Genomic DNA, 22,228 nt, shown 5'->3' on the forward strand with positions numbered 1-22,228 from the left:
CAGAGAGTCTGGGGGCCATGACCCCTGGGGTCCCTGTAGTCTCAGACCATTGAGTCTGGTCTTTTTACTAGAATTTGAGGTCTACACCCTACTTTTCTCCTGCTCCATTAGGGATTCTCTGTTGTGTTCCCTGTCAGGGCAGTCATTGGTAGTAGCCAGGCAGCATCTAGCTCTCCTGGTCTCAGGCTGATGGAGTCTCTTGTTTATGTGGCCCTTTCTTTCTCTTGGGCTCGTATTTTCCTTGTGTCTTTGGTGTTTTTCATTCTCCTTTGCTCCAGGTGGGTTGAGACCAATTGATGCATCTTAGATGGCTGCTTGCTAGCTTTTAAGATCCCAGACACCACTCACCAAAGTGGGATGCAGAAAGTTTTCTTAATATACTTTGTCATGCCCAGTGATCTAGATGTCCCCTGAAACCATGGTCCCCAGACCCATACCCCTGCTACTCTGTCCCTCAAAGTGTTTGGTTGTATTCAGGGAACTTCTTAGCATTTGGATTAGTCCAGTTGTGCTGACTTCCCGTTTTCTGTGTTGTCCTTCCCTTAGCCTAAAATAATTGTCTACCATCTAATTAGTGAATACCCCTCTCCCTCCTTCCCTACCCTTGTAGCCATCAAAGAATGTTTTCTTCTGTGTTTAAACCTTTTCTTGAGTTCTTATGATAGTGGTCTCATACGATATTTGTCTTTCATGTGACTAATTTCACTCAGCTAATGCCTTCCAGATTCCTCCATGTTTCACAGATTCATCATTGTTCTTTATCGTTGCATTGTATTCCATTGTGTGGATATAGGGTAATTTGTTTATCCATTCATCTGTTGATGGGCAGCTTGTTTGTTTCCATCTTTTTTGCTATTGTAAACAGCGCTGCAATGAACATGTGTGTGCACATACCTATTTGTGTGAAGGCTCTTATTTCTCTAGAATATATTTCAAGGATTGAGATTGCTGGATCATATGGTGCTTCTATTTCTAGCTTTTTAAGGAAACACCAAATTGATTTCCAAAGTGGTTGTACCATTTTACATTCCCACCAACAGTGCATAAGTATTGCAGACTCTCCATAACCTCTCCAACATTCATTATTTTGTATTTTTTGGATTAATGCCAGCCTTGTGTAGGGGTGAGATGGTATTTCATTGTAGTTTTGATTTGCTTTTCTCTAATGGCTAATGACTGTGAGCATTTCCACATGTATCTGTTAGCCGCCTGAATATCTTCTTTGGTTAAGTGCCTGTTCATATCCTTTGCCCATTTTTTAATTGGGTTGTCCTTTTGCTGTTGAGGTTTTACAGTAACTTGTAGATTTTAGAGATTAGATGCTGATCAGAGTTGTTGTAGCCAAAAAATTTTTCCCAGTCTGTAGGTCATCTTTTTACTCTCTTGGTGAAGTCTTTGGGTGAGCATAAGTGTTTGATTTTTAGGAGCTCCCAATTATCTAGTTTCTCTTTTGGTGTTTGTGCATCATTGGTAATATTTTGTATACTGTTTATACCATGTATCAGGCCTCTGAGCATTGTCCCTATTTTTTCTTCCATGATTTTTCTCATTTTAGATTTTATATTTAGGCTTTTGATCCATTTTGAGTTAGTTTTTGTGCATGGTGTGAGGTATGGGTCTTGTTTCATTTTTTTTTCAGATGGATATCCAGTTATGCCAGCACCCTTTGTTAAAGAAACTCTTTTCCCCATTTAATGGACTTTGGGCCCTTGTCAAATATCAGCTGCTCATAAGTGAATGATTTCACATCTGGATTCTCAATTCTGTTCCATTGGTCTATGTATCTGTTGAGTACAGTGGTGGTATAATAGGTTCTAAAATCAGGTAGAGTGAGGCCTCCCACTTTGTTCTTCTCTTTAAGTAATGCTTTACTTATCTGGGGCCTCTTCCCTTTCCATATGAAGTTGGTGATTTGTTTCTCCATTTCATTAAAAAGTGCCTTTGGAATTTGGATTGGGATTGCACTGTATCTGTAGATTGTTAAGCCAATCTCTTTTGAGAGAGAAAAGAGCAGAGAGACAAGAGCCAGGAGAATAGCACATCTTTTGGATCCGGGGTCCCTGTGCTGAGAAGCTCCCTGACCAGGGAAGACTGATGACAAGGACATCTCCCAGAGCCAACAAAAAAAGCCTTCCCCTGGAACTGGCAGCCTGAATTTATACTTCTAGCCTACTACACTGTATGAATTTCTCTTTATTAAAGCCATGCACTTGTGGTATTTCTGTTACAGCAGCACTAGATGACTAAGACAATGAGTATCAAACCAACAATTTTCCTCTAAAGTGCCAGGAAAAACATAGCATCTAAGTACATTAAATAACTCCCTGCACCTTAAATCTGTTATTGTTAGTTGGTGTTGAGGTGGCTCCAACTCACCGCAACCTTATGTATAACAGTGAATTGTTGCCTGATCCTTGGCCATTCTCACGATCACTGGTATGTTTGAGTCCATCTTGTGGCTAGTATGTTGATCCATATTTTGAGTGCCTTTCAATCTGAGAGGCTTATCTTCCAGGACTATATTTTCGGAAGTAGATCACATGCCTTTTTTCCTAGTCTGTATTAGTGTGGAAGTTCCACTGAAACCTGTCTACCATAGGCGGCCCAAAATCTAGTCTTATAATATTGCTTTTCTTTGGTCCCATTTATATCTTTACCTTTTTGCCTAACCTGTTTAATTCTATAAATTGTCTCAAATTATTTCAGGAAAAATAAGTAGTAAATAGTTTATATTTTGCAGTCATTACAACCTTTAGAAAGGTTAGCTCTCAAAAGCTTCTGATATTTACTGATTGATTACCCAACTCCAGTAGCAGTTGGATACATGGCGCGATAATCAGTTATTAAGGGTGCCTGAGCGCAGTTATTTGATAGTGCAGCCTTCTCCCTCTGAAGAAAAGTGTTTACTTAAACGTCTCTTTGTCCACTAGTGACAACTCTGTGCTTCTGCCTCGTTTTTCACACGAACGCCAGCCACCTGCTTGCTCTTCAGCATTGCACAGTATCCCAGGGATCTCCTAAAATAGGAAATCTCTGATTCTGCACTCCCTAAATTTAGCTTCGCTTATAACGCCCTCCAACCTTCCAGTTTCCGTATTATTCATTCTTCAAACGGACCACTCTTCAGTCTGGGTCACTCTTCACGCTTCGAGTCAGTGAGCACTGGATTGGGTCCTTGTTCCCCTAATCCTTGAGGCTCAACCCACTTTAGCACTTCTCTTCATATTGTATTCCTTTGTCTGCGCCTGTAGACTGAGCTCCGCACCTGCAGAGTTCACTTTCGTCTTGTTCATCTTTTTAACTCCGGAACCTCGCAGTGTTCGGCACTTCATGCATTTATTCCTGCAGTAATTAGCGACTGCGTGCCAACAATGTGCCATTTACCTTTGGAAGAGTTGAGACGCAGCAGAGAACGAAACGAAGCGCCCAGGAAGCCTTTAAAGAACAGAGATATGCAAGCGACAGAATAAACACATAAAGTAATTTCAAGTGGAAGTGGTGCTACAAGGAAAAACAGCTAGAAAACGATAGAGTAGGCAAGGAAAACTTTTTTAGAGGAACTGAGGTCACCACTAATCGGAAGCTCCAGCACTACACTTAACTCAACGGACCGCGACGCAAGGAACAAATCTGCTTCCTGAAAGCGCCGCAAGCCGGTTGCGGTGCCCTGGCGTCTGACGCTTGGCTTTCTATTGGGCACAGATGACGTCACTCAGGGGGGCGTTGGCTTCACTGTGACGTCTTCGGTGGCGGTTGGTTAGGCTCGCGGCTGGAGGCGGGCACGGAAGTAGGGTATGGGAGGGCGGGGTGGGCGGCGGAAGGGGCGGGCTCGGGGAAGTTGTTTCAGTGGGCTCTCTTCCGGTTCACGCGAGAGGCCGGAAGTTGTGGTCCCGCCGCATCAACCTGGGGATTGAGGGGGTGGGGGTGCGGCTGTGACCGAGACCGTGACCATGGGCGGGAAGAACAAACAGCGGACCAAGGGGAACTTGAGGGTGAGTACTGGGCGGCCCGGCCACCGGGACGACCTCGCTTCGCAGTCTCTGGCTCTGCCCTGCGCCCTGTCGCGGCTGCGGGGAAGCGTGTGTTCGCGTTTCGGGTGTGACCTCTGTGTTGTGTGTGCGTCCCGCGGCGTGTGTTATCTCAGAGCCGATTGGGGAGTTGTGAGAGGAAAGGTTATCCGTGTCATCATCCCACCTGAGCAATTTTTCTTAAGAAATAGTTCGGTGTCAGCTCCATCTGGAAGGTTACCTGGCCTAACTGGTAAGGGGGGTGGCGGAAGCGCTAGGAAGGAGGGGAGTTGGGTGGGAGGGAGTTGACGTGAGCTTGGTGTGCAGGATGACTCGGATCATGTCGCTTCCTTACTCAGAAATATACAGGGGCTCCCCCGCATTCCTCTGGGTAAAGCCAGAGCCCTTATGATGGCATGCAAGGTATATGGTTGGCCCCTCGTCCCTTTCCATGTTCAGCTCCCTCCTCGCTCACTCCATCCAGCCACACAGACCTCACCGAGCTTTGACCTTGCCTGGCACGCTTCCCGACGCGCTGGTCTCAGATGGCTCCAAGTTTTGTTGCAGACACTTCAGTGAGGCCGCCAGTGATCGCCCTGTTTTAAATTGCAATACCCCCCTACCCTTTCCTGCTTTATTTTTCTCTTTTGCACTTATGACTGCTAACATGTTTTGAAATATACTCTTTTGCTTCCCTGGGATGCAAGTACTATGACCAAAACCCAAACCCACTGCTGTGCAGTCGTTTCCAACTCATAGCGACCGTATTAGACAGAGTTGAACTGCCCCATAGGGTTTCAGTCTGTAAGGAAGCAGACTGTCGCATTTTTCTCCTGCAAAGCGGCTGGTGGGTTAGGGAACCACTGACCTTTTGGTTAACAGCCGAGCGCTTTAGCCATTGTACCACCAGGGCTGCTCAAGTACTATGAAGGCAGGTGTTTACATCTGCTGCAGTATCCTGGGAGCATAGAACAGGGGGCAGGCCTTTGGTAGAAACTCACTGAATACCTGTTTAAAAGAACATCAGATGGATTAAAAATAATAAAAAAAGTTTACACAAATAAGGATGTTATTATATTGGTATTTTTTATAGTGCTAGGTTTTTTCTAAGATTGTCAGATTTTATGAAAACACATGTTTCCTGTTTGATGCAGATTTTTGTGATATCAGTACCACATTTTAATAGATGTGTCACAATCTTTGAAAGATAACAATATCAATAACAATAGCCGTAACAGTGTCAGGACTATGCCACATGCTTTACTTCCATTCTCATTTCATTTTTTTTGTTATTTCAGTAATTTTCTCATTGTTTTATTTTCTGAAAAACCCCAAATATGAGGGAAATGTTGCAAGAATATTAGAGTGACAACTCGTATATTCTTTACCCAGATTTACCAGTTGTTAACATTTGTCCACACCTGCTTTCTCTTTGTTAATATTTGGCTACATTAGTGCAATCTCTAAATAAATGTAGTTTGCTGAACGATATGAGACTTAGTTGTAGACATAATGACACCTAACTCCTAAATGCTTCCCATATGTATCTTCTGAATACAATGGCATTTTTCTGCATAACCATGAGTAACTAATAACATGCAGGAAACTTGACTATGGTGTAAACTGTTAACTTGTATTCTGGTTTCTGCAATCATCTCAATAAAATCCTCTATAACTTTTAAAAAAATATGGTGTTTGAAAAACATCTGAGGTTCAATCAAGGGACACTCATTTCATTTAACATTTTGGCCCCTTTGATCTAGACGGTTTCCCAGTGTTTTATTTATTTATTTGGTCTTCTATGACAAAAGATTGGCAATTGGAACCTTCCCGCTGGCTCCTTGAGAGAAAGACCTGGTGATCTGCTCCCATAAAGATTACAGCCCAAAAAACCCTATGGAACAGTTCTGCTGTGTCACATGGGGTCACTATGAGTCTAAATTGACTGGAGAAAGATGCGACAGTCAGTTTCTGTAAAGATTACAGCCTTGAAAATCCAATGGGGCAGTTCTGCTCTGTCCTGCAGGGTCGCTATGCGTCAGAATCGACTCAGTGGTAGTGGATAACAACAACAACTTCATTTTGGTCATGGAGCTGAGGCATTTTCCTCCTTAGATGGCAGCTGATAAATTAATTTCTTTCAAAAGTTCAAATACTTACTTTCTGTGACACAACTAAGCCTCTCATTTTTAGTACGAGGAGGCTGCTGTGTTGTGCATCAGTCAAGCAAATCACTGTCTGTAGTTTAAAACAAAGGAGTCTATCCTATATCTTTACCGTCATATTGAATTTTATGTCTGTAATAATGTAATTTATCACCTTTGTAGCCCCAAGAGTTTGGGGTACACTTTGGGTGTGTGGAAATAAGTCAGATGTGTCTGCTGTCAAATCTAGAAGCAGCTGCCCACTGAACTTGCCCCATGGTGGTGATTTTACACACACACACGCACGATGAAAAGGAGTCCCTGGGTGACACAAACGGTTAAGCTCTTGACTACTGGCCAGAAGATCGGCGGCCTGCTTCTGAAAGGTCACAGCCTTGAAAAACCTATGAAACAATTCTGCTGTGTCCACACAGGGCTGTCGTGAGTTGACGTCATCATGATGGCAACTAACAACATATATGATGAATGAATGAAAAAATCCATTTTAAGTTAATTTTGCATCATTACATAGTACACGTATGTGTATATACGTACTACTTAATAAAAATTAGAAAACAAAAATTTCATAAAACAATATTCTTACCACATGTGATACACTCTGATTTTTAAAATTTTTATTTTATTTTTTTAAAATGCTGATCATGGCTCATTAAATTGATACCTTGAGCCACTAGTGGGTTGTAGCTGAAGATGAAAAAAACACTATTCTCCTAGAATTGTTATTGATAGCTTCTTGATGGCAGACATATTTATCTTTGGGGAACATTGAACAGATGAAGTCTTAGACTAGAAAAAAAAGAAATGCCTAACTGAAAACTTTTTCTGGCTGTGGGAATAGTCAGGAAATTACTCTAAGGAACTTACATTCTGAACTTTTTTTTCTCCCTCCTTATCAGCCATCCAACAGTGGCCGAGCTGCAGAACTCCTTGCCAAAGAACAGGGAACGGTGCCTGGCTTTATTGGTTTTGGAACATCTCAGAGTGACCTAAGCTATGTTCCTGCTATTCAAGGAGCTGAAGAAATAGACAATCTCGTAGATTCTGATTTCCGAATGGTGCTGCGGAAACTTTCCAAGAAAGATGTCACCACAAAGTTAAAAGCAAGTTTTCTTATTTTCATAAAAATGATCAAGAAAATCCTTTTGTTTAAAAAATGTCATTGGCATCGTTTATGTAAAGAAAAATGGGCTGTAGTTTGTCACAAATAAGTTCCTTTACAGTTGTCCTTGTTTCTGAGGAATAGATGTAAGCGTGGTTGTCACTTAGCTTCTAGGTTATAAATTAGTTTTTTGTGCTGCACTTTTTTGAATCACTGTAGAATTTTGACAACACAGTTTGTCCTATTAGGGAATGTAATTTTGACCTTGTAATTTTACGTGAATTTTGTTTGGAAACCCTGGTGGCATAGTGGTTAAGAGCTACGGCTGCTAACCAAAAGGTCAGCAGTTTGAATCCACCAGGAGCTGCTTGGAAACTCTCTGGGGCAGTTTTGTTCTGTCCTATACGGTTGCTATGAGTTGGCATCGACTTGATGGCAACGGGTTTTTGTTTGGATGAATTTTATTTTTTTAAATTCAGCCAAACAAAAGTTTCTAGTGGAATAGCCTGTGAGGGCACTGTTCAGGTTAATTCCACATCATACGTGCAAAAATGATGTGTTCTGCCATCACTTAAAATAGACTATGCTTCCAGGATAGAGTAAGTGTAATCCATAACTAATACAATGACTGCTCGTCCCTGACAGTGTTAATAATTTACACCAGGCTATGCAGGAATTTGGAACCATGTGTGCAGAGAGAGACACAGAAGTTGTAAAAGGAGTTCTTCCTTACTGGCCAAGAATTTTCTGTAAAATTTCACTCGTAAGTATTAAAACTTTATTAGTTTATTTCTGTTATGTATTTTTTGCTTGAAGTCATGGGGACTCTCACATTTAAATGATTGATTTTTGGTGAGGAATGTGAAATGTTATGTCAGCATTGTTATGCAGATGGGTTGTGTTGGGTTGTATACAGTTCTTAGGTTTTGCGTTTTCTAGAAATTAGGTCATTCCTTGAGAATTCGTAGATACTTTCCAAGCATAATACGTTTCTGGGATTATTTTATTTCATTGTATACTTGTTGCAGAAGAATGAGAATGAATTGTTTATTCAGGGCCCAGCCTTGAATCTGTTACAAACTTATCACGGTTAAGAGAGGATGAAAAATTATGTCAAGCTGTTTGACATAATTTCTGATACAAAAAAGAAAACAAAGTCAAATTCTTGATATTTGGAAAAACTGATTTTATTTGAGCTCCATGCATAGGTGAATTCTTAGTAGTGGGTCATTACAGCATATTCAGAAAGGTCTGCCTTTGTTTTTATGTGCTAGTGTTATTTACAGTTACGTATTTTCAATAGGATCATGACCGCCGGGTTCGAGAAGCCACACAGCAAGCTTTTGAGAAACTCATCCTCAAAGTAAAGAAACACTTGGCTCCCTATTTAAAAAGTGTAATGGGATATTGGCTCATGGCTCAGTGTGATACCTACACACCAGCTGCATGTGCGGCAAAAGGTGCGTTTGAAGCCGCTTTCCCTCCAAGCAAGCAACCCGAAGCCATAGCGTTTTGTAAGGATGAAATTGCAAGTGTAAGTTCTTGGAAGCAGCCTGTATCTATCTTTTTTTTTTTTTTTAAGTGTATAAGGGATATAAGGTAGATCACAGTGACAGCTCTTTCACTTGGCTTTGTGGGGGAATAAGTAAATGAACTATGTTCGAACAGTAGAAGGTTGCCTTCTTAAAATGGTGTTGAACAAAATTAACCATTTTGGATTTTCAGCAAAATTAAGATGTTGGACTGTATTTTTCTAAAATACTGAAATTTTCCATCTTTAGTTTATAAATCTTAATTTATATCTAAAAATTTAGGCATATGTTTTATAATATATAATCTAGAAAAATACATTTCAAAATAAATTTAAATTCATATTTTCCCTGTATGAATACATACGGATCTATCTCATTTTCTTTGTTGGCTTCTGTTGGATTTATAGTAGTTTATTTAATCTCTTTTATATTAATATACCTTTTTTTTACCCAATTTTTATTATAATAAACACTGCTTCACTGAACATTTTTGAATTGTTCTCTTCATACCCTTGTGGGAGTGATAGTTATTATAAACAGATATGTTGGGTCAAAGGATAAGAACATTTAAACTTTTTACAGTTATTGATAAGTTACCCTTCAAAAAGGTCATACAAATTTATACTCCCATGAAGAGATACAAATTTCTCCACACTTGGCCAGCACTTTTGCTGGATGGATATCAGCCATAAGTTTTTGTTGTTTTCCATGTGTCTGTATCTAACAGTGTCCTTCCTCATTTCTTCCCACATTTTCTACTCCTAGTAAATGGACTGGAAGAGCTAGACAACCAAGCTTGTTAGAATTATATCAAGAAGTAAAAGTAGGTGGACTGTGAGGTGGGAATTAAGGATTTTTAAAAGTTCGTGCTTGGATTCAATTCCTTATTTAGTAGAACCCCTGTGTTTCCATAGCACCCTGTGCATAATCCATCCTAAACACCTCCCTCCCTCCCTCCCTCCCTCCCTCCCTCCCTTTTCGCTTCCCCATTTCAGTTAGTCAGCCCTCCTATGGCTTCCCATTATGTTTACAAACCCAGATTCCTTATCGGCCTGCGTGACCTGCCCTCCCTGTCTGGTCTCATCCTATACCTCCCTACTTCTGCCTCTCCCTTACACAGTCTAGTTTTCCATTTGGGCTCTTGGTTTTTCCATTCTTCCATGTCCCCATAGCACAGAGTAGAACTGCCCCACAGGGTTGCCAAGGAGCGGCTGGTGGATTTGAACTGCAGACCTTTTGGTTAGCAGCTGAGCTCTTAGCCACTGTGCCACCAGGGCACTTTTGTTTTTTTGGGGTTGGTTTTACCAGATCTCATCCTATACCTCCCAACGCGCCCTCTCCCCGCCCCACCACCTTCAAGTTCTCCATTTAGGTTCTTGGTTCTTCATTCCTTGGGCGTGGCTAGCTTGTTCTAGGGAGAGGGTAGCTTTAATCATGTTCTCAAAGAGAGTTCTCTAATCCATCTGCTAATTGGGAGTCATTGGTTTATTTAAAATACCAGGTGACATATTATGAGAGAAGTCATGAGATTGGTCACCAAGAGTTTTAGAAAAGGAACTTTGAGACAACTAATTTGGCTGTTCACAGGTCTTTCTGTTTTGTTTTTGCCTCCTGTATTCTTCTTGACTTTGTTGTGGATGGATAAATAACCATGTGGATTATTTTCTCCATTTTATTTTCTCTTTAGTTGGCTATGTCACAGTTCATTACAACTATTGGGTTTGAACTTTTCCAAGTTCAAAACCAATTGATGAGCAAGGAGTCAGGCAGACAAAGATCAGAATGTCAGAGCTAAAGACACACCGTCGTACTGTCTGTAAGAACGTAGACTTTGGGCCATACTGTTGGGTTCCAGTCTCACTCTGCCATTAGTTAGGTGTGTGACCGTGGGCAAGTTGCTTAAACTTTCTGTGCCCCATTTCCTCATCTATAGAATGGGAATTGTACTTCATGGATTTGTTGTCAGGATTAACGTAGCTCATGCATGAAATGTGCCCAGCAATGCCTCAATAAATGTTAGTGATAGTAATTGCTCTAAAGGTGATACTGCGACAGTGGGCTCCCGAGCACTGCACCCTGGGACTAGGCAGATGTACAAAATGTCGGGACACCTGGCCTTGCTCTGTGACACAGCAGAGCCCAGTGTGCAGCTCTCTGTGGGAGGGAGGCTCTCAAGGATGTAGGAGGAGGAAAACCAGGACCTGATTTCTCTCCCAAATTCACTAATTGGGATTCTCTGTTTGCAAGAGGCATGGGGGAGCAAGTGGCCAGGAGTGTTGAGGGGAAGATTCCTCCTGATGGAAATTGGAGGTGTGGGGAAGAAGTGCCCTGTCCTCCTTACCTGAACAGCAGTCAACCCAGGGGATTGATAACCCAAAAAACCTAAACCTGTTGCCATCAAGTCAATTCCATCTCATAATGACCCTATAGGACAGAGTAGAACTGCCCCATAGGGTTTCTAAGGAGCAGCTGGTGCATTCGAACTGCTGACCTTTTGGCTAGCAGCCATAGCTCTTAAGGGGCTCCCAGAGGATTGATAGGGAAAGAAAAACAGGTAAAATTTAATCCTTTTAGTTTGCTACTTAATGGTCATTCTGGAACTGTTTTAATGGTAAGAGGGTAAAAACAATTAGGTGATGAGATTTATGGCGATTTTTAATGGGTTTAACTTAAACCTGTGCTCTGTCTGTTCGTCATTGACGGTTCTTTCTCCTCTCCAGGTGCTTCATGATCATCTTTTAAAAGAAACACCTGACACGCTTAGTGACCCACAGTAAGTTGTTTTATTTCCCCGTAACTCACGGTGACATGGTTAATTTCAGTGTGACCTTTTTTTTAAGAGAAGTGATTCTAAATGTAAACATGGAAATATTTGATACAGTACTATGTGCAGGTGCTGTTTTAAGAGTTTTTATTTGCAAATTGTCCTGCTGTTTAACTTGAATTATCTGGGAGCTATACATACACATTTGGTTCTTTTAGAAAGAGGTGTTTTTAGATTTTTTTTTTTTCCAAATTTACCTCTCGGTCAGGCATAGCAGGTACCATTTTAAGATCTGGTTGAAAATAGTTGAGGAACCGTGAATAGTTCTATTGAAAGAGTAGCAAAATGTCCTGTTTACATTTACGCTTATGTTCTAAACAAAGTTTTCAGAGCCCCTAAAGGGAAATAAATGCGTTGGTATCCTTTTTCTAGAATAACCCTGTCGTCTGCTACTGAGACCAATATATTCGTACACTTATTTCACACCATGGCTTTTCTTTCACGTTCTTGTACTTGTAGTAAAATATGTGATTAAAACTCTGTATTTTGAGGGAAGTTGATGCAGCAGTAATAGAAGATAGAAGTAAAGCAGTGTGATGTTCAAAAATCATATTTGTTTTGTCATTTGAAAGCAACTATGGTAGATATTTAATGATAAAACTTTTAAAATAGAGGTGTCAGATATGTAGTTTGGCTTATTCTCAGTCCTTATATATATTTTCTTTTTTTGCGTCAAGAACTGTTCCAGAGGAAGAAAGAGAAGCTAAATTCTATCGAGTTATAACTTGTTCCTTGTTGGCCTTCAAGAAATTGCTTTGCCTCTTGCCTGATAATGAACTTGATTCTCTGGAGGAGAAATTTAAGTTTCTTTTATCACACAATAAGTTTTGGAAGTATGGAAAACACAGTATACCTCAGGTATCTTAATCTTTTTTTTTTTTTTTAAGACATTTCCCTGAATTTTTTTTTTCCTGCCTCTGTTTGTCTAGCACGTTTGAAAGTCTGCAAGCACATGTTTGTGATGGATCACTCAAGAGTGAATTATTTCTCTTACTAAAATATTATTCTATTTTCACATATTTAGTTAGCTATTTCGACCTCAGGTTCAGAGTCGAAGGATCATACTCCTCCCTTCATGGCACCTTAAAATTGTTTTGTGCAATGCTCTTCTCATTTAATGTATTTATTTTCTCCCTTTTGTCTCTATTTCCCTCTCCATTCTCCACACCCATCCACCAGCCCATCGTTGTAATGTGTTTAACGTATGTCTTTTTGAGAAATGTGTTTTTGTGTGTGTATACATGTGTTTTAATTCACAGAAATGGTGTAGTGTAATACATCATCCTTTTTATTACTTTTTGTTTATTTAGCACTTTTTTAAAAAGATACATTGCGTTCCCATATGTCCATCTGGTCCATTGCTTCAGTCTGCTGGGTGGTGTTCCCCGAGTGATAGACACACTGATTGCCTCTAACTTCATGCCCTTACAAATATTTCAGCAACAAGCATCTTCACTGGATCTGTGAGAGTTTCTTTGGCATATGTACCCAGGAGCAGAAGTGCTGAGACTGTGTGTATTCTCAGTTTTCTGAATGCCAGATTGTTTTTCAGAATGGCTGAATTCCTCTAGACTCAACAAGCAGTTCATAATGAGTCTGGTATACCTTATAGAGGCATCATTTATCAGTCTAATGGAAATTCAAATGCTATTTCTCTTTAGTTTGAATTACTCTGCTACCTAATGATTTTTAGCATCTCTTCATAAACTTTTTAGCTTTTTGTGTTTCTTTTGTAGATTACTTGTTCATAGGTTTTTATCTTTTTCCTATTGTAGTTCTCTTTTTCATATTTTCCAGACATTCTTTGCATATACTTAATATTAGTCTTCTGTTGATTCTAGGCATTGAAAATAATCTTTTCCCATGCTGTCACTTGTCATGTTCCTCTGTTAGAAAGAAATTTTAATTTTGATGTGTCAAAGTCACTTTTTTTTTTTTTTGCCTTTGAAAGCCTTTCCCACTCTTAAGCCATAAAGGTATCCTTATATTCTTTTATTAGTTTTATGGTTTTACCTTTTACATGGTCTTTAATTCACCAATAATCCAACTTTATTTGTAGTATTAAGTAGAGATCTGCTTCCATTTTTCTTCATGTATTGTGAGCCATTTTTTCTAACATCATCTAGTAAACTTCACTTCTTCTTTGTTGATTTGTGTTCCTGCCATTGTGGTACTCTGTTGTTGTTAGTTGCCATTGAGTCAGTTCAGTGGCATAGTTGCTCATGTGTTATGGAGTAGAACTGCTCCCTAGGGTTTTCTTGGCTGTAATCATAACAGAAGCAGATCACCAGGCCTATCTTTCATGTTACCGCTGGGTGGATTTGAACCGCCAGCCTTTAGGTTGGCAGAGTACAGGCCGTTTGGGCCGCCTAGGGACTTTGGCAAAGGGCTTAATCTTTCCTTATGGTACTTTAAGTTCTCATGTCTTCATAAATTTGTCTCTAAACTATATATTCTGATCCATTAGTCTCTTCTTAGGCCAGTTAACATGGCATTATAATTTGTCCTAATCTGTGTTTGGACAGGAAACCCTGGTCGCATAGTGGTTAAGAGATGTGGCTGCTAACCAAAAGGTCAGGAGTTCAAATCCACCAGGCACTCCTTGGAAACTATGGGGGCAGTTCTACTCTGTCCTATAGGGTCGCTATGAGTCAGAATCGACTCGATGGCAGTGGGTTTTGGTTTGGTGCTTGCGTAAGTCACCCTTGTTTTGTCCTCTTTTTCAAGATTGTCTAAGTTGTTTTGGAACTTTATTCCATATAAATTTCAGAAAAAATTTTAATTTCTCAAAAAACTCTAACTGGAATTTTGTTCGGGATTGTAACATGTATAGAATGATTTGGGGGAGACATGTTGTCTTTGTGTCTTCCTATCCATGAACCTGTAGTTTCTCTCAGTTTACTTAGGTATTTTAAAATATCCCACAGTAATTTTTTAAATCAGCTTTGTTGCAGTATAACTTATATGCAATAAAATGCAGCCGTGTTCAGCGTGCAGTTTGGCAGGTTTTGACAGATAGATGCGTTCACGTAACCACTACCATGATCAGGATGCGTAGACCATTTTATCACCCAAGTGGGTTCTTTGCATCCCTTCCTAGTCACGGTCCATCCACTGTCCCAGGCAACCATTGATCTGTGTCCTTTCACTGTAGGTTCACTTTGTCTTTTCTAGTGTTTCAGATAAATGGACCATACGTTACTCTATCTGGCTTCTTTTGCTCAGCATAATGTTTTAGGGTTCAGATTATTGCATCTAGCAGTAGTCCATTCTTTTTTGTTGCTGAGTAGTGTCTCATTTTATAGATTTTCCACAATTTAACTGTCCAGTTTTGATTAGCATTTGGGTTTCCAGTTTTTTGCTAATATGAATAAATCTGTGAACATCTACAAACAGTTTTTCTGGAAACATGATTTCCTCTTTCTTCGGTAAACGCCTAGGAGAGGAATTGATAGGTTGTATGGTTTTTTTTTATGGTAAGTGGCATAGTGGTTAAGTGCTACGGCTGCTAACCAAAGGGTCGGCAGTTCGAATATCCCAGGCGCTCCTTGGAAACTCTATGGGGCAGCTCTACTCTGTCCTATAGGGTCGCTATGAGTTGGAATCAACTCAACGGCACTGAGTTTGGTTTTGGTTTTGGTTATGGTAGGTATATAGCTGTATAACCCATCAGTTCTGTATGGTTATGTGAAAAACCCGTTGCCGTCGAGTCGATTCCGACTCCTAGCAACCCCCTAGGACAGAGTAGAACTGCCCCATAGGATTTCCAAGGAGCACCTGGTAGATTTGAACTGCTGACCTTTTGGTTAGCAGCAAGGCTCTTAACCACTGTGCCACCAGGGCTCCTATGGTTATATACTTGCCATGAAAACAAAAAACCAGCCAAATCCATTGCCATCGAATTGATTCTGACTCATAGCGACTCTACAGGACAGAGTAGAACTGCCCTATAGGTTTTCCAAAGAGCGGCTGGTGGATTCGAACTGGTGACCTTTTGGTTAGCAGCCAAGATTTTAACCACTGCACCACTAGGGTTCCCATCAATTCCTCTCCCACATATTTACCCAAGAAAAAGAAAAACATGTCTAGAAAAAGACTGTTCACAGGGGTTCACAGCAGATTTTATTCATAAAAGCAAAAAACTCTCTTGATGGCACAGTGGTTAAGAGCTCGGCTGCTAACCGAGAAGAGGTTGGCAGTTTCATTCCATCAGCTGCTCCTTGGAAACCCTCTGAGGCAGTTCTCTGTCCTGTAGGGTTGCTATGAGTTGAAATCGACTCGACGGCAGTGGATTTTTTTTTTTTTTTCTCTTTATGGTAAGTATATATTTAGCTTTATAACAAGCTGCCAAGCCCTTTTCCAAAGTGGTCATGCTGTTTTACAGTCGGCACCCAGCAGTGAGAGAGACACTAACCTGCACCATCTCCTCATGTTTGGGATTGTCAGTAATTTTATTTTAAGTAATTCTTATGGATGTAGAGAGCAGCAATGGGCAGCTGCAGCTCGTGGTTCAAATCTGGCCTGTCTGATCTTGTACATAGTTTTAGGAATTGTCTGTGGTGCTTTTGGGCTACAGAGCAGAGTTGAGTAGTTGCAGGAGAGAGCTTAGGTGGACTATAAAGCTTAAGATAGTTAACTCTCTGGTTCTTTATAGAAAATGTTTGCTGACCTCTGGGGTGGAGGTTTCTCATTGTGGTTTTAATTTACATTTCTCTGATGAGCATCTTTTTTTTTTTTTTTTAATAATTTTTATTGTGCTTTAAGTGAAAGTTTACAAATCAAGTCAGTCTCTCATACAAAAACCCATATACACCTTGCTACACACTCCCAATTACTCTACTCCTAATGATACAGCCTGCTCTCTCCCTCCACTCTCTCTTTTCATGTCGTTTTCACCAGCTTCTAACCCCCTCCAACCTCTCATCTCCCCTCCAGGCAGGAGATGCCAACATAGTCTCAAGTGTCCACCTGATCCAAGAAGCTCACTCCTCACCAGCATCCCTCTCCAACCCATTTTCCAGTTCAATCCATGTCTGAAGAGTTGGCATCAGGAATGGTTCCTGTCCTGGGCCAAGAGAAGGTCTGGGGGCCATGACCACCGGGGTCCTTCCAGTCTCAGTCAGACCATTAAGTCTAGTCTTATGAGAATTTGGGGTCTGCATCCCACTGCTCTCCTGCTCCCGCAAGGGTTCTCTATTGTGTTCCCTGTCAGGGCAGTCATCGGTTGTAGCCGGGCACCATCTAGTTCTTCTGGTCTCAGGATGATATAGTAGCTGGTTCATGTGGCCCTTTCTGTCTCTTGGGCTCATAATCGCCTTGTGTCCTTGGTGTTCTTCATTCTCCTTTGATCCAGGTGGGTTGAGACCAATTGATGCATCTTAGATGGCTGCTCGTTAGCGTTTAAGACCCCAGACGCCACTCTTCAAAGTAGGATGCAGAATGTTTTCTTAATAGATTTTATTAAGCCAGTTGACTTAGATGTCCCCTGAAACCATGGTCCCCAGACCCCTGCCCCTGCTACGCTGTCTTTAGAAGCATTCAGTTTATTCAGGAAACTTCTTTGCTTTTGGTTTAGTCCAATTGTGCTGACCTCCCCTGTATTGTGTGTTGTCTTTCCCTTCACCTGAAGTAGTTCTTATCTACTATCTAATTAGTGAATGCCCCTATCCCACCCTCCCTCCCATCCCCCTCTCATAACCAGGAAAGAATGTTTTCTTCTCAGTTTAAACTATTTCTCAAGTTCTTATAGTAGTGGTCTTATACAACATTTGTCCTTTTACAACTAATTTCACTCAGCATAATGCCTTCCAGGTTCCTCCATGTTATGAAATGTTTCACAGATTCCTCACTGTTCTTTATCGATGCATAGTATTCCATTGTGTGAATATACCATAATTTATTTATCCATTCATCCGATGATGGGCACCTTGGTTGCTTTCATGTTTTTGCTATTGTAAACAGTGCTGCAATAAACTTGGGTATGCATATATCTGTTCGTGTAAAGGCTCTTATTTCTCTAGGATATATTCCAAGGAGTGGGATTTCTGGATCATATGGTAGTTCTATTTCTAGCTTTTTAAGGAAGCGCCAAATCGATTTCTAAAGTGGTTGTACCATTTGACATTTCCACCAGCAGTGTAGAAGTGTTCCAGTCTCTCTACAGCCTATCCAACATTTATTATTTTGTATTTTTTGGATTAATGCCAGCCTTGTTGGAGTGAAATGAAATCTTATTGTAGTTTGGATCTGCATTTCTCTAATGGCTGATGATCGTGAACATTTCCTCATATGTTAGCTGCATGAATGTCTTCTTTAGTGAAGTGTCTATTCATATCTTTTGCCCATTTTTTAATTGGGTTATTTGTCTTTTTGCAGTTGAGTTTTTGCAGTATCGTGTAGATTTTAGAGATCAGGCACTGATCAGAAATGTCATAGCTAAAAACTTTTTCCCAGTCTGTAGGTAGTCTTTTTACTCTTTTGATGAAGTCTTTGGACGAGCATAAGTGTTTGCTTTTTAGAAGCTCCCACTTATCTAGTTTTTCTTCTACGTTCTTTATAATGTTTTGTATACCGTTTATGCCATGTATTAGGGCTCCTAACATTGTCCCTATTTTTTCTTCCATGATCTTTATCGTTTTAGATTTTATATTTAGGTCTTTGATCCATTTTCAGTTAGTTTTTGTGCATGGAGTGAGATATGGGTCTTGTTTCATTTTTTTTTTTTTTTTCAGATGGATATCCAGTTATGCCAGCACCATTTGTTAAAAAGACTGTCTTTTCCCGCTTTAACTGTTTTGGGGCCTTTGTCAAATATCAACTGCTCATATGTGGATGGTTTTATGTCTGGATTCTCAATTCTGTTCCATTGGTCCATGTATCTGTTGTTGTACCAGTACCAAGCTGTTTTGACTACTGTGGCGGTATAATAGGTTCTAAAATCAGGTAAAGTAAGGCCTTGCACTTTGTTCTTCTTTTTCAGTAATGCCTTATTTATCTGGGGTCTCTTTCCCTTCCATATGAAGTTGGTGATTTGTTTCTCCATCTCATTAAAGATGTCCTTGGGATTTGGATCAGAATTGCATTAAATGTATAGATTGCTTTTGGTAGAATAGACATTTTTATAATGTTAAGTCTTCCTATCCATGAGCAAGGTATGTTCTACTTATGTAAGTCTCTTTTGGTTTCTTGCAGAAGAGTACTGTAGTTTTCTTTGTATAAGTCTCTTACATCTCTGGTAAGATTTATTCCTAAGTATTTTATCTTCTTGGGGGCTACTGTAGATGGCATTGATTTGGTGATTTCCTCTTCGATGTTCTTTTTGTTGGTGTAGAGGAATCCAACTGATTTTTGTATGTTTATCTTGTATCCTGATTCTCTGCTGAGCTCTTCTATTAGTTTCAGTAGTTTTCTGGAGGATTCCTTAGGGTTTTCTGTGTATAAGATCATGTCATCTGCAAATAGAGACACTTTTACTTGTTCCTTGCCAATCTGGATGTGCTTTATTTCTTTATCTAGCGTAATTTCTCTGGCTAGGACTTCCAGCACAATGTTGAATAAAAGTGATGATAAAGAGCATCTTTGTCTGGTTCCCGATCTCAATGGGAAAGTTTTCAGGCTCTCTCCATTTAGGGTGATGTTGGCTGTTGGCTTTGTATAAATGCCCTTTATTATGTTGAGGAATTTTCCTTCTATTCCTATTTTTCTGAGAGTTTTTATCATGAATGAGTGTTGAACTTTGTCAAATGCCTTTTCTGCATCAATTGATAAAATCATGTGATTCTTGTCTTTTGTTTTATTTATGTGGTTGATTACATTCATTGTTTTTCTAATGTTGAACCATCCCTGCATACCTGGTATGAATCCCACTTGGTCATGGTGAATTATTTTTTTGATATGTGGTTGAATTCTATTGGCTAGAATTTTGTTGAGGATTTTTGCATCTACATTCATGAGGGATATAGATCTATAATTTTCTTTTCTTGTGGTGTCTTTACTTGGTTTTGGTATCAGGGATATGGTGGCTTCGTAGAATGAATTTCTTAGTATTCTATCCTGCTCTGTGCTCTGAAATACCTTTAGTAGTAATGGTGTTAACTCTTCTCTGAAAGTTTGGTAGATCTCTGCAGTGAAGCCATCTGGACCAGGGCTTTTTTTTGTTGGGAGTTTTTTGATTACCTTTTCAGTCTCTTCTTTTGTTATGGGTGTGTTTAGTTGTTCTACCTCTGTTTGTGTTAGTTTAGGTAGGTAGTGTGTTTCTAGGAACTCATCGATTTCTTCTAGGTTTTCAAATTTGAGTATAGTTTTTCATAGTAATCTGGTATGATTCTTTTAATTTCAGTTACGTCTGTTGTAATATCGCCCATCGCATTTCTTATCGGGTTATTTACTTCGTCTCCTGTTTTTCTTTTGTCAGTCTGGCCAATGGTTTATCAATTATGTTGAGTTTTCCAAGAAACCAGCTTTTGGTCTTGTTAATTCTTTCAGTTGTTTTTCTGTTTTCTTTTTCATTTAGTTCAGCTCTAATTTTTATTATTTGTTTTCTTCTGGTGCCTGTGGGTTTCTTTTGTTGCTCTCTTTCTATTCGTTCAAGTTGTAGGGATAGTTCTTTGATTTTGGCCCTTTCTTCTTTTTGGATGTGTGCATTTATTGATATAAATTGGCCTCTGAGCACCGCTTTTGCTGTGTCCCAAAAGTTCTGACAGGAAGTGTTTTCATTCTCATTGGATTCTCTGAATTTCTTTATTCCATCCTTAATGTCTTCTATAATCCAGTCTTTTTTGAGCAGGGTATTGTTCAGTTTCCAAGTGTTTGATTTCTTTTCCCTGCTTTTCCTGTTATTGATTTCCACTTTTATGGCCTTATGGTCAGAGAAGATGCTTTGTAATATTTTAGTGTTTTGGATTCTGCTAAGGCTTGCATTATGACCTAATATGTGGTCTATTCTAGAGAATGTTCCACGTGCACTAGAAAAGAAAGTATAGTTGGTTGCCGTTGGGTGGAGTGTTCGGTATGTGTCTATGAGGTCAAGTTGGTTGATTGTGGCATTTAGATCTTATTGAGCTTCTTTCTGTATGTCCTGTCCTTCACCGAAAGTGGTGTGTTGAAGTCTCCTGCTATTATTGTGGAGCTGTCTATCTCACTTTTCAATGCTGATAGAGTTTGTTTTATGTATCTTGTAGCCCTGTCATTGGGTGCATAAATATTTAATATGGTTATATCTTCCTGGTGTACTGTCCCTTTAATCATTATATAGTGTCCTTCCTTATCCTTTCTGATGGATTTAACTTTAGAGTCGATTTTGTTAGAAATTAATTTTGCCACTCCTGCTCTTTTTTGATTGTTGTTTGCTTTATGTATTTTTTTCCGTCCTTTGAGTTTTAGTTTGTTTGTGTCTCTAAGTCTAAGGTGTGTCTCTTGTAGGCAGCATATAGACGGATCTTGTTTTTTAATCCGTTCTGCCACTCTCTGTCTCTTTATCGGTGCATTTAGTCCATTGACATTCAGGGTAGTTATGGAGAGGCATGAATTTAGTGCTATCATTTTCATGTGTTTTTTTGTGTGTTGACAGCTTCTTTTTCCCAGTGGATTTTATGTGCTGAGTAGATTTTCTTTATATATCGTCCTTTTCCTCATATTTGTTGTTGTTGATTTTGTTTCTGCTGAGTCTGTATTTTTCCCTTGTATTTTATTTTGATGAGTAGGATAGTTTGTCTCCTTTGTGGTTACCTTATTATTTACTCTTATTTCTTTGTATCACCATATCTTCCTCTCCATATGGAAGGTGTATGATTACATTTCTTAGTCCCTCTTTATTATTTTAATGTTGTCTTCTTTTATATGATAACATCACCGTTACCCTGTGTTGGGCTTTTTTTTTTTTTTTTGATCTTGCTTTTTTTATTTGATTTCCCTTTCTGGGTTGACTTCTGGTTGCTCTGCCCAGCGTTCAAGTCTTGGGTTCATACCTGATATTTTTGATTTTCTAACCAGAGAACTGTCTTTAGTATTTTTTGTAGTTTTGGTTTGGTTTTTATGAATTCCCTCAACTTGTGTTTATCTGGAAACGTCTTAATTTCACCTTCATATTTAAGAGACAGTTTTGATGGATATATGATTCTTGGCAGGCAGTTTTTTTCCTTCAGTTTTTTAAATATGTCATCGTATTGCCTTCCTGCCTGCATGGTTTCTGCCGAGTAGTCTGAGCTTATTCTTATTGGCTGTCCCTCGTCGGTGACTTTTTGTTTATCCCTCGCTGTTCTTTTAATTGTCTCTTTATCTTTAGTTTTGGCAAGCTTGATTATAATATGTGTTGGTGACTTTCTTTTAAGATCTACCTTATGTGGAGTTCGATGAGCATCTTGATTAGATATCTTCTTGTCTTTCACAATATCAGGGAAGTTTTCTGCCAGCAAATCTTTAACAGTTTTCTCTGTATTTTCTGTTATCCCTCTCTGTTCTGGTACTCCGATCAATCATAGGTTATTTCTCTTGATAGAGTCTGACATGATTCTTAAGGTTTCTTCATTTTTTTAAATTCTTTTATCTGATTTTTCTTCAAATATATTAGTGCCAAGTGATTTATCTTCGAGTCCAGAAATTCT

At 39.6% G+C, this 22,228-nt stretch overlaps 1 protein-coding gene across 1 annotated transcript in view; it reads left to right on the plus strand.

Annotated features, from left to right (window-relative positions):
* The first annotated feature begins 3,862 nt into the window (after window positions 1–3,862).
* Window positions 3,863–22,228, plus strand: part of LTN1 (listerin E3 ubiquitin protein ligase 1) — a 65,714-nt gene continuing 47,348 nt past the window's right edge. The window contains exons 1-6 of the mRNA XM_049858653.1: window positions 3,863–3,992; window positions 7,069–7,272; window positions 7,936–8,034; window positions 8,575–8,805; window positions 11,524–11,576; window positions 12,305–12,485. Coding sequence (XP_049714610.1) covers window positions 3,951–3,992; window positions 7,069–7,272; window positions 7,936–8,034; window positions 8,575–8,805; window positions 11,524–11,576; window positions 12,305–12,485 — 810 coding nt within the window. The 5' untranslated portion in view covers window positions 3,863–3,950. The remainder of the gene's footprint in view (window positions 3,993–7,068; window positions 7,273–7,935; window positions 8,035–8,574; window positions 8,806–11,523; window positions 11,577–12,304; window positions 12,486–22,228) is intronic.

The sequence above is a fragment of the Elephas maximus genome, chromosome 18 (genome assembly GCF_024166365.1).
Source record: "Elephas maximus indicus isolate mEleMax1 chromosome 18, mEleMax1 primary haplotype, whole genome shotgun sequence".
NCBI lineage: Eukaryota > Metazoa > Chordata > Mammalia > Proboscidea > Elephantidae > Elephas > Elephas maximus.